The 23,102-nt window shown below is 46.8% G+C and overlaps 1 protein-coding gene across 1 annotated transcript in view; it reads left to right on the top strand.

Annotated features, from left to right (window-relative positions):
• The window catches only part of LOC144168200 (arylsulfatase B-like), a 73,982-nt gene that overhangs the window by 26,689 nt on the left and 24,191 nt on the right, over positions 1 to 23,102 (top strand). Inside the window, exons 5-9 of the mRNA XM_077697236.1 lie at positions 2,277 to 2,399; positions 2,703 to 2,826; positions 6,706 to 6,999; positions 10,102 to 10,372; positions 13,065 to 13,242. Coding sequence (XP_077553362.1) covers positions 2,277 to 2,399; positions 2,703 to 2,826; positions 6,706 to 6,999; positions 10,102 to 10,372; positions 13,065 to 13,242 — 990 coding nt within the window. The remainder of the gene's footprint in view (positions 1 to 2,276; positions 2,400 to 2,702; positions 2,827 to 6,705; positions 7,000 to 10,101; positions 10,373 to 13,064; positions 13,243 to 23,102) is intronic.

The raw sequence follows: 23,102 nt of genomic DNA, 5'->3' as shown, positions 1-23,102 counted from the left end.
AGAAAAAGAGCAAGGCTAGATATCACCTGCTTTGTGAAGCTCGACTTGTAGAGCACGAAATTTGGGCGTCAAGACACGGCGGCAGTTATCATTTTCGTAGCTGATATCACCACAGGGAAAAACGATGGCGAGGGTGAAAGCAAGCACGTGGGGGCGATGCACACTGCAAGAACAGCAAAATTCTCTCCCGATAACTCGAAAATATGCCACGATTGACGCTACTGTGCAACGTTGCAGCGCGCTCGGCCACGCGCTCGCGTGGTGTAGCTCATACTGCGCGCGATAGTACACGTTTTGCACTCGGTCATGAATTCTGCATAATTTACACTGCTGGTCATAACAATTTAGGGAAACAATATCGAAAATATATACCAACCAAGGGCTAAGTAATAGTTGGATTGTACAGCAACTGAAGTACTCGAGGAGTTTGATATATGTTTTCTGTACAGGCCTATTGACCACAGTCTCTTCACTGAAGCCACCAGGCCGAGTTTGATATCAGTAATCATGCGTGCTACCATTCACGCTGTTGCCAATATCGATTAGTTATTTTTAACAATTTGTGCTTCATGCACACAGAGATTTTGCTGCATAAGATACGTTATTTATAAATAGACAGCTCCAGCAGGATCCGAATGGCGCTGATGCCCCCCCCCCCCCCTCCCCCTGTAATCGGGAAGGCACACCAAATCGTTACCACTTAATTTGGCTCTGTCCATTATTCGACCGTAATCGCCACCAGCTTTTAAGTCTAGGTCCCGCCCCTGCGACTGAACAAGAACATGTTAGTCGGGTCCGTGACGATCCCACCGCACTAGAAGCAATTACCGAGTACGCCCTTGAAAACAGACTACAAATTGGTGTAGCAGCCTGGCCGACTTTCCCGGTCGGTATACAATGTGAACTGTCTGCAGCTTGCACTGTTTTCAGTGTGAACCGCATTGTCCACAGTGTGAACTGTACATTTAAGTGTGAACTGTGCGTTTTGCTGCCACTGACTTTAATGTGTTCATTTGGCGATTAGGACCCCAAGACTGCAACTGTGTTCATTGTGCGAGTTGTGACCTTCCCCTTTTCTCCTGATCCTTGCTCCCCCAGGGCCCCATGGCCTCTCATATAATGCAGTTTTACACTCACTCCGATACGTATATTCTTTTCGCTGGTACTAATGAGTAGTTGCCCGTGAGCTTGAAGTCACGGTAGTCGCAGCAGAGATAAAACTAACAAAAAAAGTTATCTCCTTGGCGCACTATTTTTACGATAGTGATCGCGGAGTCCAAATAGCGGCAAAAAATTGTCCCTTTTAGACATCCACTGATGGGTATAGATGAGCAGTTTGTGTCTGTTTCCTGCGACGCATTTTTAGCTACCACATATATATATTTCTGTAGTGTCTGGCCTTTTCATTCGCCAGCATTGTGTCCCAGCTCGTGCCTCAACTGTAAGCCACACACACGCAAAAAAGTATACAAATGTATAAACAAGAAATAGCAGGAATAAAATAGTACAACACAAGTTGCCCGCGGAGCGAAACCATTGGCCACCCGCAAAGCAGCCGAAACGAGGGGATTGGGAAAAAAGAAAAAATTCACTTCGCATGAAGTCGCGCACATATAGGTAGAGACGTCACGGTGCTGCGTCCAAGGAGGTTAAAAAATTGCAATTTTTTAACCTCATTGGCTGCGCCCCTGCTTAGGGGGTGTGGTCGGCCTGAGCCCCTATGGGATATGGTTTGGAAATACGCGGCCCGGCCCGCGGGCTGGGTGGCGCCCGTACCATCGGGTAAGCCTGAGCCGGTGGAGTGCTCTACCGGAGTCTCCAAACCCTTTTCCTCACCCAACCTGGCTACATCGCATGTATCCCACCCAATACCCTCTCACATGTGAATTCGGCCCTAACCCGTGAAACCTCATCCATATGGTCTTGTGGTGCGCACATAATTCAGTTCTCCCTCTTTGATTCCCAACCCTCGCTTTCCCTGGTAGGGCGACCAAGCCCTACCAGGGCTTGGACGCCCTGGTATGCCCCTGGTGTCTGAGGTTGAGACAGGAAAGTCGTCCGTCCCATGGTCTGGTGGTTAAGGGACCACTCCTACGTCACCAGGGTTAAACTAATATTTTTCAACAGCAGCAACAACAACACAGACCTTTCCAAATGAATCAATAAAGTATTTTTTTTTATTTTTCTTCTGACTTCTTTACCCTGACAAAAATTTTCGGAAAATTCACATATGAGGCGAGCTTACTTTTCTTTATATCTCTCCGGGCTAGTAGAAGAGACACGTGGGTCTCGACTTTTGGATCGGCACAGAGCCACTGTGGAACGAGACGGAACGCTACTCAACGACCTTGTTCACGGAGCGAGCGATAAACCTCATCCAAGGACGAAACAAGACCAAGGTAACTAGAAGTACAACACTGACTGTCCACTTTCTCGCATGCATGATGAAAAACGTAAGAAATGGGAAAGTAACTGTCGAGCACACAATCGGCGTATTACACAGCATAATTTGAACATATCCTGGCCGGTAGCTCACTCAACAGAGAAGCCGGGAAATGGCTTATAGCGCGTATTCTGCACATGTAGCGGCACCCGACATTCCTCCAAACCATTCGACTCCATTTCTGCGAGCTTCCTCTACGCATATGAAATGGCTCCAGGAGGAGAGATTTTCATCGCTTGTGCTACCCTGCCTCTTTCAGCCTTTTTTTCTGTTGCTGTCTCACCAAGCTGTTCACCGTGGCTCGGAGGTTCCGCTTGACGCTCCGCCTGAGAACATCGCGAAGTTTCCGTACATCTGGGACGATAACCGCACGATATTCGCAGGTAAGAAGGAAAAGAGTGATTCACGGCTTCGCGCTACTTTTTCGGAATGCATAGGGTAAATTCCAGAAAAAGCGGAAAAAAACGTAACAGGATGCTTAAAACATAAAAGGGGAAGATCAGGCAGAAAATACCGAAACGCACACACTTTCTGGATAACGTTGCTTAAAAAAACCAAGACGGACTGTATGGCTGTGCCTACCACAAAATATTGTGCGAAAGCAGCATAGGTTCCATGCTCTAAAGCGTTTTCCAGTACGCCATCGCCTTTATGATCTCTTCCGTGGGTATACAAACCATTGCTAGGATTCTGAGTACGCACACAGAATTGAAAGTACGCGCGCAATTCTTTTTTGTTTTTGTATACTTTCCGAAGAGGCTTCAAACGACAAAGGGCTAAAACGGCACTCGATTTGTCGTTGCTGAACCTTGAAACCTAGTGCTCTGGTATGAACTGATTGATTGATTGATTGATTGATTGATTGATTGATTGATTGATTGATTGATTGATTGATTGATTGATTTTGGCCGTTTTTGAAATGTTGTCCCGTGCACCCCTGCCATCATTTACAACTGTTTGCGAACTTGTTCCGCGTTGCAAAGGACAACTAAGCCTGTGTGGTTTCTTCTTTTTCTTCTTTCCGTTACTATGATTGAGAGTTCTGGCTGATTAAGTGCAGAAGATTCACGATATTTCAACCTCGGTAACTCAAACTTTCTGACAATTCAAACAAGTTTCAAAGTTTTGGTTGGCCCGCTATGTTTTCAATGTATTTTAAAGCTGCTTCTATCTGACTGCGGTTAATGCGGTCAAAGTGCCGTTAATTTTTAATTTTTACTTGTCTTTGCCATAAAAAACCTGCTAAATTTGCAACTTCTGGCTGCACATTCGTATCCTGTGAGCACATGGACTGGATCCGCAAATTCATGACGAACGCAGAAAACTCTCGCAATAAACTGGCTGTCCTTGCTCGCAATGAAAATTTTCTTTTGAACACGCATTGAAAGGCAAAGCAGTCATCCATTCTTTTTTTTTTTTTTGAAGGGTGAATCGCACTTTACTATTGCGTGTTAATGTTGTATTATTAAATATATGTGAATGTTTCATCACAGCACAAGTTGTTAGGTCGCCCGGAGTCATATTGATGAAACCTTCCGATAATTAAAACTTCTGCTATTTCAAAGAAAATCCCTGACGCTGTCCCATCGAGTATGTAATAACACGGATAGGCGGGCTAGTTGGTTTGACATCTTAACGGTAACTTTTGCGCACTCGATACGGGGGAGTCCCCGTATCGAGTGCGCAAAAGTTACCTCTAAGAAATCGAGTATGACTTATCGCGAGTTGACTGTACACATTAGGGTCAACATTTTGGCAGTCCCTTTAGCTCAACAACCTTCCGCGCAACATAACCCTTATTGCGCTTAAAGCTTCGGATACTGCTTGACGACGTTAGTCATCGAAGCGTAACGCTAGGCCTAACTTCAGGTCGCCGCGTACCCGCGTCCCCCTCCTCCCGCTGCGTCACTCCCGCAGCGTCACCACCCCTAAGCAACGGTGACACCGTTGCTAAGGCTTCATCTTGCATCTTCGATATTAAGGGAGGTAAGTTGGGAGTCCTCCCGGTATATAAAGAGGGAGAGCTACGCCATGTGGCTTCTGCTTTACCGTGTACAGCGCGCAACACACTTGTCTATAACGGCAAGTTCAACTTCCACTAGTTACCTCTGAGGACTGCGGACACAAATATTTTTACAAGTACGTTGAGGACAAAAGTGTTGGGCTCGGAAATCACAACGCCGCAGCGGGTTTCCCTCAAATCATCTTCGGTAGAGGCAGGATAAGGCTGGAAGTATGAAAGGGGTGTTATAGACAAGTGTGCGGCCGTGTGTATTGGTCACCACATCTGGACCCTTCTGAGTCAAGGCACCACTTTTCGGACGCAAGAACTTCGGCAGCCGCCACTTGGGTTTGGCTGTGGTGATGGCGGCGCTGACGGCGATGGGGACTACCACGGCGGCAACCAAGTAACCGAGCGAGCGAAGGCAGGAAGAAAACGACGGGGAAAAATGTGGCGAAAGTGTGCGGGGAAGGGCAGTTCGCAGACCCGGCTCGTCGGAGCGTCTGGAGAAATTATCAGGGGGAGGGCGGCATGCGCTGCTGTAGCGCTATCTCTCTTACACTTGCGTGAGAGAGGCATAAGCTATTACGCCAACAACATGGTCGCCGGCGGCGGCGACGCGCTTGGAAACAAGAGCATAGCGCGCGCCGCCGTGCGTCCGCTGATCGCGCGATCTATCCTTGGGACGCAGCAGATGTGCGCTGTAACTAAGACATTTGCAGTTCGCGCTCCGCACAAATTTCGCATTCGGGAGTATAGTAATCGCCAATGCGTTTTTACTGCGAAGCAGTATATGTTTCAACCCCCCCCCCCCCCCCACTCCCGTTTTTCATCTGGAGAAGCCGACTTACTCGATGCCGCTCCGGGGCTCCTCCTCACCACCGCCGACTTCTCATTCACAATGGTTATTACAACGATTATTCCCCTGGCCACCAACGATGCCTCTTTCACAAGTTGCACAATCGGCTGACGGCGGCCGTTATCAGATGATTGTGGAGGATCAATGGGCGTAAAAACGCCCGAAAGCCGCCGCCGCCGCCGCTTGTAAGACATTTCAAGCGACATTGCCGCGATGGTAGCCCTCGTTGACCAGCTGGTCAAATTTCGTCTCGCGGAAGAGTAATAGATGTCAGTCTTGCCGCATACAAAGTCTCTTTTTCCCTTCGCCGGCGTATTTCACGCCTAATTATGCGACCATCTCCGGGGACAGGTTTGGACGTCCACGGTCTGGTGGTGGAGTAAGGAAGCAAGCACGCACACCGGGGATTAATGCCGCTACCGATGACATATCCGTTGTTGTGAGGGGAGACGTAAACGTGGGAGTCTCATGGCTCAATGTGCGATCTGTCAGCTGTACTCCGCAATCGATCGGTTTGGGTCTGGGTTGGTGTGTTGCAGAGACAATAATATGCCTACGACTGGCCAGCGAAAGCAACACCCCCGTGTGTGTCCGTTAGGGTAAAGATCAAGGCCTTCGAGGTGTTAACTTGCTATGGGACGGACGCATGTCGTTCGCTTCGAGGAAGAAGAGCGAAAAACGAAGAAGCGTCAGCCCGAACAGAAGCGTCAATGGGCACGAAAACAACGAAAAGCTGCTTCCACCGCCGTGGCCGCCTCAAGTTCCGGGGTGGTGGAGTAGCTGTGAACCCCTCCCGGATGAACAGCAACTGGCCCGCTTGGAACGCCAACCTGGGGCAATATCACTTGTTCAGCTTAAAGACCTTTAAGAGCGATATTTTAAAAATTCATTTTTACTTCTAAGCACCCACACATGGCCGGTTGTCGGTTTATGCGTGCTTGGGTTGAAAGTGGAGGGAGCGGAACAGGCGGGCTCTTGCAACTATAGGTTTCGTGCCCCTAGTGATGACATATTCATTCAGTTGTCTTGAGCTTTAAACGTGGTCGTGAAACGGCTCAATGCGACCGGTCAAGGGTGCTCAGTGGTAGAGTTTATTGGGTTGGCGTTTAACACAAGCAGTAAGATGCCTACTACACGGGAGGGAATACGACAACTCTACCTTTGTCCGCTAGGGTAAAACGCAGGTCTTTCAACGTTTCATTCAGATAATTGGCTAAGAAGGATGCTCCAACATAATATATAAACAAACCTGTTTTGTTTTGTGCACTCCATGGAGGGCGGCAGCTTCCCAAGTCGTCCTTCTTCACAGAGTGGAAGGGCAGTAAATTTTTTATTCACAACTATAGCCACACGCTCCAAAACATTTCTCCTTTTTCTTTCCCTTTTTTTTGTCGAGACCAGGCATGGTGGATGTGATGGACGAGTCCTTCGGTGCCGTCATGAAAGCGCTGTACGAAGCCGAAATGCTGAACAACTCTATCGTGATCTTCAGCAGCGACAATGGAGGTGGTCCATTCGGCCCGCACGCGAGCCGCGGCTTCAACTGGCCGCTGCGCGGGGCCAAAGGCACCCACTGGGAAGGCGGCACCCGTGCGGCCGCGTTCCTCTGGTCGCCGCTGCTCAACAAGACCCGCAGGGTGTCGCACCAGATGATGCACATCACCGACTGGCTGCCTACGCTGTACCACGCCGCCGGTGGGTTCTAGGTTACATCAGTTACCGTGTATCGACTTACACGCCAAAACTCGCTCAGTGTCGCCTTTTGATAAAATCTGGAAACCAGGGCAGGCTGGTCAGAGTGTTTCTTAAGGAGCCTACTCAACTAATTAATCTTTACTTTGCTCGGCGTTAATCTCCTCGAGCCAAGCACATTTTCGTCTCGATTTTCTTGGATGCGGCTTTGTGATGCCTGTTTTCTCTCGCTAATTTCTCAGCACTGCATGTTTAGCGTCTCTTTGTGAGCCTAATTTTGATTGCAGGGGAAACGTTGTTGCGAAAAGAAATTTGTGGTTGATCCCTCTTTCATAGGAAAAGAAAAAAAAAGAAAGTGAAAGGGGTCTTCACAGGAGCAGTTGATGGTAAAGGAACCTCCTTCATGTGCGAAGAGTTCGCGGGCCTGACCCCGCCAGAGAAAGTGACGCCGACACGCAGGAAATAAAAAGCAGCAGAGGGTGCTTCACTTCTCCCGCGTCCCCCGTACACGAAGGCGCTTGCATCGATGCGCCAACTGTCGGCACTTATTGTCGTCATGATGCGCTACTTCCCTTCGCCTCTCCTAGACGGAAGCACCTTCTGAATTAGTCATAGCGAAAGACATATGGCGCGTTCGTACAGCGGTCCACGTCTCCTTTCATAGCGCAGTCTTCCGCGCTATATGCAATACGCTGCAAACGAAAAGCGAACACAAAAATATAAATTAGGACACGCAAATAGCGCGATTTCTTTTCATAAATGTCAAAATGACGCGTGGCTTGGTTACAAAACAGAGTCCGGAAATTCGGCTTTGTGGATATACCAATAACGAGCCATTGTTGGACCTCAACGAACAGTATTTTTCAATTTTAGGTGGTCTGACTGATATTTTCGTGTTCGTGTTTCATTTGCCGAGTATTGTACCTCCCGTTACCACGAGAGAATTGTGGGCTCGAAACCCGCCGCTGCCGCGTCAATGCCACTTTTTCTGGGAACGTCACTTCTGTTACGGATATCACGTGACGGAGATTTTGGTGTACCCGGGCATAAAATACTTTCATGTTAAAATACATGTCTCTACGCCTACGACGTCTATGTATTATAATATTATCCTTCTCCCCATTGTCAGCTGATTTCTGAACACAGCAGCAACTAGGCCTGTCTTATCAACTTCCAAGCATTTCTATGTGAGTATAAATTCCCAATCCATCCTTTACACCACCCCCCCCCCCCATTTCCCCATTTTCTCGTACCCCACAGATTCCTGTATTCTACTCCCCGCCTCATCCCTCGGTGGGTGTGCACGGTAGGTATACCTTAATCAGATGGTGGCCCATTGCAACTTCGCTCCTTTCTTTTCGTTTGACCTGGAATGTCATCTACACACAAGTTTTTTCGCTAATAAATCATGCTCGCTTCGTTTGTATTAACATTATCCCCGCTATAGCACTTCTTCCAACGCTCTTTAAGATAAAACCTAAGCTTTCCTGCCATGCGCTTTGTAAGAAACCACGGTTATGTACACCATACTAACTATGCGACTCGTTTCATTCTCGCGGTTGGCATCACCATCGGCATCGTATATCACCCCTTCCCCCCATTTCGTTACATAGAGTGGAGGGTAATGTATTGCTTTTTGTGTTTTCAACACTACATTTGACTTCATCTTCAGCTTTAGCTCCCGAGTGAGCTTTCTGATTACAGTTCCTGGACTGTTCTTTGCGTGTCTTCTCCAGAGTCCAAAACAAGACGATGTCCCACGTAAATCCCAAGAGACTCGACTATTAAATTATTCGTCTACTCGTATTCCTGTATTCTGCTACAAAGCCTTTTGAGTACGTCATGTAGAACAGCTGTAAATAACTTCGAGGAGGGTGCCTCCCTCTGACCACTTTCTATTAGGAAACGTCTCTAGTTGAGTGTTGGGCGAGTTGATTTGCGGTTGATAGCGCATGGCTGTCTGTGGTGGCTCTTCTTCTTACCCCGTCACACGTGCTGTTTGCATACGTTGTCAAAGGAAACTTTTCGCTCCAGTTATGAAGCATTATTGGGCCCTTACATTGTATTTATACGTCCTCAAAGATCAACGTGTCAGTATCCTGAACTGCTTACTTATGGGGCAGTTTCTACTACAGCAAACCTTTTTTCACAGAACACAAAAGGTATGCAAAGATATTTTCTTCACAATGCTGGTATATCGATTATCCATTTCAAGGCATGAATAAAGGATGGCGCGACGATAATTGGAACACTTAAAAAAAATTTCCTCAGCGAGCCAGCGCTGTGTTCGCGCTCAAACTTCACGCGGAGGCCGCATGTTGTGGTCTATTTTGTTTGACACTGGGAACAACGCCGCTACTTACCTGTTTATTCTGAAAATAAATAAAACGATTTTCGCCTATGGGAAAATGGCGGCTGATTTGAACATGCGAGCCAGCGCGAGTTGATGTTGGAACGACGGCACTACCTGGGGTATGATGCAGAGCGAAACGCACGTTTGGGATTCATGGTAGGAAGTAAATGTTAAAGCCAGTTTTGGCTCCTTCCTAGCTGCAATTTGTGGTAGTCTGCTGGAACATTTGGCTATTTCCTACCGTCAATCCCAAACGTGCGTTTCGCTCTGCATCATACCGCAGGTGGCGCCGACACTGCAACATAAACTTGCGCTGGCTGGCACGCCCAAATCAGCCGCCATTTTCCCACAGGCAAAAATCGTTTTTATTTATTTTCAGGATAAACAGGTAAGTACCGGGGTTGTTTACCGTGTCAAACAAAATAGAACAGAAAATGCGACCTTCATGTGAAGTGTGAGCGCGAACAGAGCGGCGGTTCACTCAGGAAAAGGTTTTAAAGTGTTTCAATTATCGTCGCACCACCCTGTGTATTGTCGAGCAACGTTTCCTAAAAATTTCCCCCGGTCACAGTACGGAAACTTGTAAGGTATCACTTGTTTACGCATAACAGCCATGTAAGACGAATTTTATTGGATGAATTTTTGTTTTCATTTTCAATTCCTTCGTTTGTCAATCAATCATTCTTGGAACAGCATATCCGTGTTTAAGTTTGTAAATCGCCGTTTTTAAGAGCAATTTTTGTGCCTCCAAGGTGGCCGGCCGGATTTCCTTGAAGAGAAGCTCGACGGCTACGACATGTGGGACGCGCTGTCTCGGGACTTGCCCTCTCCCCGCAACGAGGTCCTGTACAACATCGAGCCCAAGCAGTGCGCGGCCGCTCTGCGCTACGGCGACTACAAGCTGGTGGAAGGCCTGTCCTTTAACGGAACCTGGGACGGTCGCTACCCAACGCCCGGCGGAACGCGCCCTTACGGAGACCTTGACCGACTAATGGAGAACTCAATCGTGGCGTGGGTACTCAGGTAGGTCTAAAATCGGGACCCGTTAATTTGATTTTATTTTAAAGACGATAGTTTTCCTTCGGCTATTTAAACGCAAAAAATATGGTCTGTCTGTCTGTCTGTCTGTCTGTCTGTCTGTCTGTCTGTCTGTCTGTCTGTCTGTCTGTCTGACTGTCTGTCTGTCTGTATGTCTGTCTGTGCCTCGATTTAGCCTCCAAGCCAAAGTTACATGCATTCTTGAACGAAATGTTTATACAGGCAGAACATTTCCAAGATACTAAATCTGGTAACATACTTAGTACTTGTCAACGGTATCCAACGAAAAGAAAACATAAAGTAAATTTGAATCGAAAAGTAAATGGGTACCTTATGCTAGCAGTGTTCTTTTAACTGAAAATAAACGTGGGCGTAATTCTCACGATAGCAAACAATAGAAGCGCGTTTAAAGGTAGACTGACGGTATTAAAAGGTCTGACGGTATTAAAGCACCCAACTATATCGACGTCCACCGGCGTTTTGAAAAAACATTCCGCGTCTGGCAGTACATCGCTATCCCTGACATAAAGCAAGGTAACCTGATTATTCTAAACTACCATAAAATGATCTAATGACCAGAAAGCAATCCTTTGAAGCACCAAACACTAACCTAAGCCATGAAAGTTATAGCTCACTTTAAAAGTAAAAAAAGCAAGGCAAAAGCCGGTCTCGAACCACCGACCTTGGCATAAAGATGCAAAGACGAAACTCCTGCACCACACCGACGGACGCATTGGGTGATGCTAGCCTAGTCCTAAATATTCCAATGTCGTTGTACGGCACTCTAGCCATGTCTGCAGCGCTGAGCGAGACTGCCGTCGGACCGCACTCTAGACACTGCGTCAAAAGTATACTTAGGCGCCAAATACAAAAATGGATTGCGCTTGAGCCTTGCGCATGTGACTAGAGCGACAGTAAAAAAAAGGTTTATTTTAATTTTGTTCAGTTTAGTTTAATTTAATTCAGCCCGGGCCCCATCGCCTTTTTCATTCCATGACCGAAAAAGGTGGGCGGGAGGGAGAGGAGAGGCAGTTACACTGCCGCGGCAGCTGCACACTACCGTCTTTAGACGACATTTCCAGCGATGCCATTCCTTTGCGAATACAACCAATACAATGTGTGTTTTTGGTTTAAAACAGCTTTTAGTGCGCAGGTGTGTAGCATAGGACACTTCCTAGCTCTAAGCAAATATTTTGATGTTCTTACCTTCCTCGCAACCTCGTAGGCATCAGTGATGGAAGAGAAGTCAACAGAGTATAATGAAACACCGCTGTCTCTCCTTGAGGAGAAATATTATAAATACCCTCCTAGCATTACCGCTTCATGGGGGTCAATGTCGGCCATCCGCTCCTGTCGTCATGCGTACGTTCAGCTAACCTCCGGCCATCATAGTGTGCTGAAAAAATCTTAGAATGTAATCTTTTTTTCTGAAGTAGGCGTCGCCATCCCGACAATTTTGTTGACTCGTTTTTTTGTGTCCTGAAGAGAGGGGTTCCGTTTATCATGCGGAGCAGCTGTATTTCACCCCACCGTTACCTAGTGTGCACAATGACACGTGGCGTAGCGCATTCACTAACCCGCTTTTTATGACACAGTGGCATAAAATGAATTGTTGATGCACAGCGAACGGTTCCTGCATTAAAGCATTTCGGTTGACTTGTGCATATTTGCACCACGGAATGAAGCCGAAGAGAAAGGACGATGTGTGCAGCAACGAAGCACGAGGGCTTATTGCTGACCTTTGCCACGTGATCACGTGACAAAGGGTGATTGAGGGTTGGGCGGTTCCGTGGTTGACGGAGGGTGGGGGAATTCCCACACTAAGTGGCGAACGGTGGTTCTAAGGTGGTTACGTGTTGCCCGGCAGCCTAAGTGATGGGTAATGAAAAAGAGGTATGTGTGATAAATATTTATGAAAGATTTTGAAGTCGGCACGAAGCTGCCTCCCCCTTTTTAGAAGGATTTGTGTGCTAGGGAGAGGTTTCCCTTGCGGCATCTATAGTGTTCCACTGTGAGTGTGTATGTATAAATATTCTGCAGGCATTGTTGTGTATGTGTTTTCTACTGCCCCGTCTGTGAATACCCGATTGTCCTGACATCTTCCCTGGTTCCGGCAATTCAGCTCCTTTTCACATTTTGGGCTTAGTAGTGCTCCCTGCACCCTCAGCTTTTGCGGATCTCTTAACAGCGTCAGCTGATAGTGATGTAGTCCCGGAAATGGGATGTGGTGCTGCCACAAAGGTTAGCTTTTCGTTAGGCCTGTACCCGCATACCCACACGAGCGTACTCGACGAGTAATTTGGCTGGTATTTTATATCTACTGCGAGCTAACTACCTGCAGCCACCTCAGTCAATCGATCAATCAATCAATCAATCAATCAATCAATCAATCAATCAATCAATCAATCAATCAATCAATCAATCAATCAATCAATCAATCAATCAATCAATCAATCAATCAATTAATCAATCAATCAAGCGTCAAGCAATTAATTAATGAATTATTACTTGAATAATTAATAAAGAATCGATCAAACCTATTGTGTTTCATAATCAAATAAATAAATTTCAATCAGCCAACGTTCTCAGTCGATAATGAGTTTCCCTGAACTAACATAACCTCGAAAGGCCACATTATAAGCTCAATAACGCCCAGAACACAATATTCTTCCCGCAGGTGTTTCTACAACAACGAATCCTTCGAGTTTCCTCCCTCTTGGCGGCTGAACGCCACGCTGCGGTGCAACGAAGACGGAAGCAATGATACTAACTTCGTGCCCAGAAAACCGCCATACTTGTTCGACATTGCCAATGACCCCTGTGAACTCAACAATCTGGCGCCTGCCTGCCCTGAGGTAAGTGCAGTTATGGTGTCAGGCTCTGGCTCGCCGGAAATATTCGGCGAGAATTCGCCAGGTTCGGGGATAAGGAACACAAAATAATACCCTGATCGGAATGCCACAACCTCTTGAAATTTAGGCTAAGAAGGTGTCTGCATCGTATTGCCTGTTGAATGTAATTCTAACATTTCACAGAACGCTGATAACGTGACAAAATAATACACGCAAGTAACGCGATTGTATCCATCTAACCGCGAAATTTCAAGAAACACAATTAGTGCGGCATCTTTACTGTCGAAGGGACGACGGGTACCATAGCTGCTCACGGAACATAACAGCTGCTAACGATCAGTAACATGTCAACTGGTAACATAGCTCACATAAAAGAAGAAAAAACTGAGCAGGAAAGCGACCCAAAAAGAACATTGCGGATACCAGCGAATCTTCACTATGAACGCGCCACCGCTCTAGGACAGCACACTGGGACAAAAACTGCACTCCCTCAACAGAACAGAATCTGGCGAACGTCCACAACGTCAATAATCTCCCTATGCACTGACGACCTAAATAACGGCCCTTAGTCGTCAGCAGCTGTAGCGCACCTGACCAAGGCGATGCTGGGAATCTCTGTGTCCGGGCCGGTCCCAGGTCGTCTGTAATCACAGGTCGCATCTGTAATTTAAACTTGGCAATGTTTAATCTTCAAACCCTGTCTACTGAGGAGAGCTTTGCTGTGCAAACAGAAGAGCTTTCAGGCACTAAGCGGGGTAGGATTAAGCGCAAGCGTATGCATTGCTATCCAAGACATCGAAAATACAGGAAGATTGGGGTTGGTGTTTTGATCCACAGAGAAATAGTAGGAAATGGGAAGGAATTATTCAGCATGGGCGAATAGCTCGCGGCCGATGCGTTCTAGCCGAAGTGGGGAGAGGGGGGGGGGGGTTGTACAGGTGAATGGTAGCACAAGCTTGCAATGGGGCCATCAAAGCAAATTACGATTTTGGTGCATTCAAAGGTTACTTTGTTTCAATAACAATCATGCCATGTTAGTTCACACTTGGAACGACTACATTTGAGATTAGGGAAAGCAGATGAAGAAATAACGACTCGCCAACCACTGTCTTGTCGGGTACGTGACGGCCCAGATACATTTTAAGCTATTTTTAAGCTACGTTTTTAAACGTACCACCAAAAAACGCGGCTGTAAAATTGAGGGAGTGGTACCATTAGTTTATTTTGACCATGACACTGGCATGATAACGTGTAGTTAACACACCGATAACTCTGTTTTTAGTTTTTCCCGTTATACGTCGCTTCTGATATTCAGGTGGGCGAAATTGCAAGGTTTTTCAATAATTTATATCCTTTTTCGGTTACAACAACGTCTTTCGGGGCTGCAACGGAGTATTAGGGAGTTACTGAAGGCTAGTTCTCTCAAATTAAACAAGGTTTCTTTTTTCTTCGTGACCGTAAGTAGGAAGAAGCAAGCAGACGAGCGTGCAGGGGGTACTCTCGTTATAAGTGGCCGGAGAAGCCAAACTGATACACTTGTCAGATTTTCAAAGGAGATAACCTGTAGATATTGAAGGCATTTCTCCGCAAACGAAGGAATCGTAATTGAACGTAGAAAAGTTTCTACGATTAATCTAAAAATAAAATGTACTAAATTCTAAGGTACAATCCGGGTTTCGTGGATTGTGTGTATGTGGTATACATCGGCAAAGTTTAAAGAAGATATCACCGTGTGCAGAGAAAGAGAACAAGGCTAAAGGTAGGAAATATAAAACGAAAAAGGATGAAACTAGCCCCAAAGAAGAAAACCTAACTTACAGTAAGTATAGGACCGAAGAATCAGGAGGTCAAGGCCAACGTACTCATACAAATACGCGTGGAGATGAGCCCCGCAAAATAGTGTGCACCCGCTGTCTGACAGCTGACACCCGGAAGCTCTCATTTTTTGTGCATGCTTCGTCTGGTGTTCCTATAGCGCCATCCACCAAGAACCGAACAATCATGACGCACCCTCCAAATTATGTCGAAGCGGTATTTATGGTTAGCTTTATCAATTAAGAGGCTAACCTACATATATTTTATTTCATGTAATTGCAATGTAGTTTCTTTCCTTCCCATCTTGGGCAATTATTGCACATAGAGCGTTTACGTCTGTCTGCATGTCGACGAGCGCTCCATCTCTGAGCTACAGGACGAAAACGCCACACCTAGAGGCACTCCTTGCTTTCTACATGCAGTTGCTGGCCATGCTCCAAGAAAGACTCGACAGCTACCGGAATTCGTCCGTGGCGCCCAGAAACAAAGACTGCGACCCCCAGGGCTTCCCGGAATGCAACAATGGAACATGGGGACCATGGGTTGACTCTCAGTTTTCCGACGGGCCAAATTATTGCCAAAAGCAATACATGGGGACTTGCTTGTCCTGAACAAAGAATGCTGTTTACGCGGTGTTTGAAAGAAATCGGAACGGTCTTCTTTAGTTTGTTTTCTCCCAGTGCCATAGACATTGCAATATTCGTTGCAACTTGCTGCAGCGACTCCAGCAGCGGGCCTGGATATCCTTTCGTTTGTGCATTCAAAATACCACCGTTATTTAGAGATGGTAACATTCTTTTGATAACAAGATCGTAACGGTGTCTTTCCGATAAAGAGCGTTAGTAGAACGCTTTTCTTTAGGACGAACAAGTTATTCCCGGGAAAATTCCCACAACCCCCTCTTGCTCATTTAGTTGTCGGAAAGATTGAGTTCAAAGCACTCGCACCCGACCCAATGGAGGAACGAATATATACGACTGCCGCCCCGAATACACAGTCTTTTCTGACTCTCACGCCGCTATTATACAAATAAATATCACTCACTACCTTCTACCCTTCAACAGGAGGTCGAACGAGTGGTCTCCGCTGTACAACCATCCATGGGTTTCCTCCGTTGTGTCCCTGGACATTCCGGCATTGACGGCAATGAGGTGGCGCATCAGTTCGCCCGCGACACTCTTTACCGGGCACCGTTGATGCCCTGGCCCGGGCCCTCGGAGGACGGTGAGAGGCTCTCGCTGCGCCGCAGCATCAAGGAGGTCTACCTTCAGCTCCGTCCGCACAAACGCCTCTACCCGCCTCCTCACCCATCACTCACCGTAACGGAGGCTCGACTACTCCGGCACATCCAAATGAATTCCCTAATCACTCCCTCCGCCTATTCCTCTATCGCTTTAGAACTGGCCCCTCTTGTCCCAACTGCCCTACTGCCTACACTAATTTACCTCATTGCCTATTCTACTGCCCAGCGGCTCAGCTAACCGACTCGTATCCCTCCCAGCCTCCCAGTCCCTTTCCGTCACCACCTGGACGGCCTGGCTTTCTCTGAAGCGGAAGAACAACAGAGCAGACTGGTCGCTTCTTGTGGACGTGCACAGGAACCAGAACAGCTCGGGACAGTGCGCTAAGAGTGGTTGGTCTTCGGTGGGATAAACCGGGGGACTTCAACCGGTGCGTGAACGAAGACCGCTACTGCAGGTCGCTGCTGAACTTTTTACATGAGACCGGACTCCATGCCTACCTTTAGACTTGTACAGGGTCATCAATTTCCTGACTACCTGTGCTTTTGTACCCGGTATTTTTATTCTACCTAATGTCTTATCTTTTCTTTATATGCCGCATGGCAAAAATGCGAATTAAAAAAAAAAAAAAGACTGGTCGCTTAGGCGGTCGACGTGATCGGCCTGTAGCTTCGGCCCAATGAAGGTCTTTTCTACTCTCCTGTACTGTATGACTGGAGCATAAAAGATGCATGGATATGTATTTTCGGTCGTTTAAGGAACGCCAGGGTGAAAAAAACGAGCGTGGGCGCGTGGAGCGCTTCTGCCTTTGGCGTAGACGTTCGCTAGCAGTAACGTCCGCTGACGTAACGCTGGAGTCGCCGAAAAGGGCGCCTTGTGCGTAATAACGGTGAGATGACATTACGGCAGCGCATTGCAATGTTTTGTATTTGCGCCCCGCCATGCTGGAGTAGATTCAGCCGTGATGGCCATGTCCGCGGTGGAGTCGGGTGTGCTGAGCACGGGAGTGGACGGAGGCACTCCAGGAGTGACATCGTCCTTCGTGGGAACGTGCGGGCACATGAACCGGCACTTGATCGCGACAGCAGATAGGATTTCGTAGCGGCGAGGGGTTAAGGCTGTAGTGGCTATCCCTTGCCTAGAAGGCTGCCCTCGGGGTGAAGTCCCCACTTCGGACAGCGGTGCAGTTAGAATGGACCACGAGTGGGCGGCCGGTAGGGTGATTAGTGGGGAAGCCTTCGTCTCGACATCGCTGATGGTCGTGCCAGGACGAGGTAATGGGTCGCTAAAGGTGAAGGCACGGTAGAGCCTACACGTGTGTATGACGGGGATCTAGATAACCTAAAAGCAACTTTGGACACCGTCGAGGACCAGCGTGACCAGTGGTGATCTGCGATAACGTTTGTTGTAAGTCTCATCCGCGTAGATGCGGTTGCCGCATTGGAGATGAAGGCCAAGGGGCCGAAGCTGGACGCAGGGGACAGCGCCGGCCGGGACGGCGTTAAATGTAGAGTGTGCGGCGGCCAAGAGCGCACAAACTGTGTGTGGTGTAGGCGGATACGGGACGTCGCTGAAACAGTAGTGCGGAAGCACAGCAGCGCGAGGGTCATCGTAATGGTTGCGCTGGCCTGTGGTACGCTGAGGACGTAACAAAGCCCAACCTCAAGCTTTTCCGAGAGGACAGAGTGCTGGAGAGGCAATGTTTAGAACTTCGCTGTGAACTGTTTAAGACAAGTACTTGAAACTCGGACTAATAACAGCGCCATATTAGCGGTAGATTGTTATTAGAATGGTTTCAGGATAGTTTTGATAAACAATATTAAGAGCCGTTTTCTGTAACCAAATAGTAGGTAAACGTACATGTATACTGCAGCAGAGAATTCTGTAGCGTGCAACTTCACTCTGAACTAATCGCGACAAGTAAGTTAAACGTATTGACAGAGTCGTCCTACTGGACAATTTCAGTTTTTTTATAAATCACTACATTATATTAACTAGCTCTGGAACGACGCGTGTGATTCTTCCTCAACGCGACTTCATTTGGCGCACGCTCTATGGCAAAATCAAGAATTACGCAGCTTCGCTGTAAGAAGAGCGCAATTCGAAGAAAAAAGTGCTTTCTGTCTTGTCGCGCGCCACAAGGAAACTGAAGGTTTCTGAAACAGAGATGCGGCGTAATAGAAGGAGAGTCAGTGAGGGAATTGTTGTTGTTGTTGTTGAAATGACCTCCCATTTCAAATGGGAGGCCACTTGACCAAAGTACGGGAAGAGGGGGGAGAGGCAGGAAGGGGTAGCCGAGTACCAGAAATGGTGGGTGCATGAAGGCCATAGAAGAGAGCACTGCCGACAGCAGAGCCAGGCCATGTTACAGATCGTATGAGTCAAGTCAAGTCGACTATTACGACCGAGGTAGACGCCGGTTTACACTAATCTTGACAGACCCCTCTCTAGGCCGAACACCTCGAGGGCTGTGAGAAAATTAGGGTCTTCGAAGGGCGCTTATCGTCAAAAAATCTAAAGAGTAAAAAGGTCCAAAGAATCAAAAGATTCACTAATCAAGTGACGGCTGAATGAAAAAAATCCAACCTGTCGAAAGGTCCAAAGGGACTCAAAACATCCGACGAGTCAGGAGATCCGACGAGTCAAAGGTTCAATAATTCAGAATCCGCGTGAGGAGGTCCAACGAATTATCGAAACTTTCGGAGCCGTGGCTGGATTACAATGACAGACTACGTCATTTTATCGTATTTTTAGTGTTTGCTAGGCTCTGTTATCTTCGCTTTCCGTTATTAAAGTAGAAGCTATGCATTTGGGGTTCCGAATTAAGCCGTGGTTAATATGGACGTTACGAACGACGCCATTAGTCGAACTCGCTTTTATTTTTATTATTCTTTCAGGTTGTTCTCTTTTGTCGTCAATCAGCCATTCTCTGCTATTACATGCGAATGATTTTGTAGTCATTGATTGTGAGGTTTAATCCGCCGACGCTGCACAGGTGATGAGGCGCGCCGTAGTGAAGTGCTCCAGATTAATCTTGGCCACCTGTGGGTCTTCAACGTGCGCCGAAACCTCGAACACACGGGCGTTTTCGGTTTTCACCTCCACCTGAAAAGCGGCCGCCGCGGCCCGAAATCGAACCCGCGTCCTTTTGATTAGCAGCACAATGCCTTCAAATGTGTAGTTATTGCTTGGTTATATTAAATGTAAATGTCATGTTTATTATTATTTAATGTAACAAATGTGTGTATACCCGTCGAATGAAGCTCACCTGGGGTAGATGTTGTTTTTTTTCTTTGTTTGTTATTGTGTCCACGTGCAGAAACAAACGAACATTGGGCTCATAGTCTGTTTTAGTAAAATAATTCTATACGGTTCAAAAATGACCACAGCTTGGTGAATGTAGGCGAGCGATGATTTTCTACTCTGGCTGCTACCGCGGTTCAATAAAGGTTACTCTGTCTGTCTTTTACTGCGCCAGAAGAGCTATGCCCTCGTATAGTTTATAATGCCCTGGCAGATGGGCGCAGTCGCCGCGGCATAGCATGAAAAAGGGGCCATTGTCTCCTGCAATTTCGCGTTTTTTGTGCGAACTTCGGAGTAAGGTAGTGAGGACACTGCCATGGGGTACCTAAAAAGTGCCTGAATCCTGTTCTAGGATGAGGACTGGGTAACTTGCAAGAAGGGAGCGAACCTAGCCAAAGTAGGGTGAAAATCACTCCTCTGACTATTAAGGCCGCTATTCCAGCCTTCGAGCTTGTTAGTAGTGCGAGGCCATTGTGCACCGCACTGTCTCCAGATGCCTTTACCATTTGGGTTGAAGAGCCAGTTGGCAAACTGTTGGCATACTGTTGCATCCACGCGTTGTTAAGTGGCGCAAGTGGTCGTCTTGTCATGATGACATCTTACGCGAGTTCCAAACGTAATTTGTGTGGCACGAACAAACTGGAGGTGACGCATGCTCCCAAGCAATTACTGCACCAGCAGGTTGTTGTTGCACAGGCTCCACACACCGAGGTCCTCGCGTTTGGTGTTAAAAGAGCCATGATGAAAAAATACAAGTTAGTTTTATTCGAAATATTTCGTGTTGTATAGTGTCCCCAGAACTTGCGCAGCAGCAAATGATGCCGTATTGACTGAGCAATTATTCAAGGTAGGTTAAAATTTTGATTCTGCCTCCATATCGTGTGTTTTGGTGACATCTATGATAAAGTCATAACGGCGCGTATACAAAAGAAAGTACACTGCGCCATTCGTCTCTGCAGCCTTGCTTGCTGTCAAACTTCCCAGATGGCGCTAGCATACTCAGTACTCCGCCGTTGCTTTGTTTTTGACCGTATTTGCACCTGGCTTGTTTTTGTTATGGTAGTAGGTAATCGTTTCATGAAACATGGGGCATGCTCGATAAACAGGGTCACGTAAGGTAACGTCGGTCGCGCCAATCGCCCAGCGTCGTATAAGGAAACTTCAAAGCGTCGGACTGCCGTGCAGCTAAAACAAGCATAGTACGCCCAGTACCAACAGCAGTGCGCATCGGTACTTGTATGTTTACGTGTATTTTCTCAACTTTTGCTGTTTACAGCACCGTTATTACTGCTGTAAAATAGATATGTATTACATTTAGGCGAAAATAGCTCGTTCGGCAAGGTTAGAAGCTCTTCCTAATTCGCGTTTGCTTTTGCTGGCCTCCGGCAATTTAAGAGCTGTCACATATGACATCATAGGTTCTGTTGCGGAAATGAGCTAGCGGGTCGCATGGTCCTTTCCTTTCTTCCTAATACAGCTTATTTGAGCGAATTTTACGTTAAAAGTGTTGTCAGGATTATTCTAACGAGGTAATCTTTTGAATGAACCAAACTTGCACCTTGTCTTCATGGCTCCTTTAAGCACAATACCTCAAAGTGAAAAGCACAACCACGAATCTGGAAAATAAATCTTTTTTTTATAAAAACAAGTGTCCGACTGACTGACAGACTGACTGAAGCATCAACGCCCAGACAAAACTGCTAGGTCTAGAGACTTGAAAGTTCGCGAGTTTATTTGCGTCATTGAGTAGGTGCTCACTAAGGCGGGTTTTTCGGAAATTGCACTCGAAACCGCGGAAAAGGGCGAAATTGTGGTTTCGCGAATTCGTGGTTTTCTCGGTCACCCATTCACATATCGAAGCGCTTTTTGCTGATATATGTAGCCCTTAAGAATATCTAAAAAGTAGTTTTTGGATTTCGCCCTAAGCTACACAAGCGAGTTGATTCCGCATTCCGGAAATAAAATGGTGTTCCTTAAGATTCTCAAATAATTCTTTCACCGATTCAGTTATTCAACTAATTTTTGCTAGCATATGTTACTCATGCAAATGCACACAACCATTTTTTTAAGTATTTCGCCCAGCGACGCCGCTAAAAGGGCCAAATTGTTTTTTTTACAAATGACGTGGCTGACGAGCCAAAAAGGCCAGACAGATTATGTACACGCCTAGCCAAACTGCTCTTTCCAACGGCTACAGGTTTCAAGGGCACATGCTGATTACGGTGTTGGAGGTGAATATTGTTATAATTTTAAAAATTCCACCATGGAGAGAGTGAGAACCGGTCAAAAAGTTTTTCAGATATTAATTTTTATACCGCACGCCATATGAGATATCGAACTGGTTATTGTTGAGATAGGCAACTTACTCAGGTATCTAAACACTGTTCTACAACAATTTCAATGACACGCTCCAAAAAGAGGCAAGCAGCATTTCGGGAAAACACTGTGTTTTCACACATTCGTAAATAACCACACAGGCAGTTGATATCTCCTATTCGTTTTTCTTGAAAATGCTACCCATTTAATTGCCCAAAAACCAATTTCAGGATTTTGTCCTAACATGCGGATAAGAAGGCCAGCGAGATTTTTTAATCTGCATCCCTTTGGACGTAAAATTCAGTTGAGTTTCCTCGCGTTCGCTTAGCAGTCGCCATCTGTTGACACCTTCGGCAACTACGCGTCTCCCGTAGGAGCCGGTGTCTTATATCATAAATGTAAAAGAGAAGATGTACCAGTAAAAAGCGCAAAGGTTAGCCCTCGCATCTGTTGGGATTTCATGAATCCCCGCGCCTCCCATAGGGAGCCCATGTTACTTATGATAAAACTGTACCGATGGGCATCGTTCATTTCTTCTGAGATAGCACTTCCTACAAGGAAGAATACCCCTCACCCAGCTGGCCTCCATCGTGTGTTCCTAGCGCAATCTCCTGCCGAACTGAAGTTGTGTTTACAACCTGGCACTCGTCCTCATATCAAATTAAGGGTGCGGGCAAAGCAAGCTCCTCCTTGTTCCATCCACTTTTCCCACCCTTGAGCTGTGTGAGAACCTGTTGACTAACAGTGATCTGGATGTCCGGACAATACTTCCTCCAGGGCGATGGCTGCCCGCTCATCACCTGGCTTTCTGTAATTGGGAACCACTCCTACTTCGCCGGCTCAATAAAACCTTTTTCACTCACTGACTCATTCGCTCAAACGCGCCATCTTGGTGCAATTTGTTTAGCCAGAGTTGTAGTAAAACACGAGTGCCATTCGTTTCACATTACCACGACACGGCTGCAGTTGGAGCCCATGTACTGACAGCAGGCAGGCGCTCCCGAGTGTGTACCACTTCCCAATGAAGTAGCCTAATATGGTGACTAACAAATAAACAAGCTTGTGTTATACCCATTGCTGTCATTAATATAATTGCCCACCCGGGCACCGCCGGGTACTACAGCTAGTTATGAAATAAATTTAATGAAATTACACATGACGTCATACTGGTATTTATAATTTGAAAGT

This window comes from Haemaphysalis longicornis, unplaced genomic scaffold, assembly GCF_048455015.1.
Source record: "Haemaphysalis longicornis isolate Haplotype H1 unplaced genomic scaffold, Haemaphysalis longicornis Haplotype H1 scaffold_2, whole genome shotgun sequence".
Lineage (NCBI taxonomy): Eukaryota > Metazoa > Arthropoda > Arachnida > Ixodida > Ixodidae > Haemaphysalis > Haemaphysalis longicornis.
The sequence above is the reverse complement of the archived record's forward strand: the minus strand, read 5'-3'. Positions and strand labels throughout refer to the sequence as shown.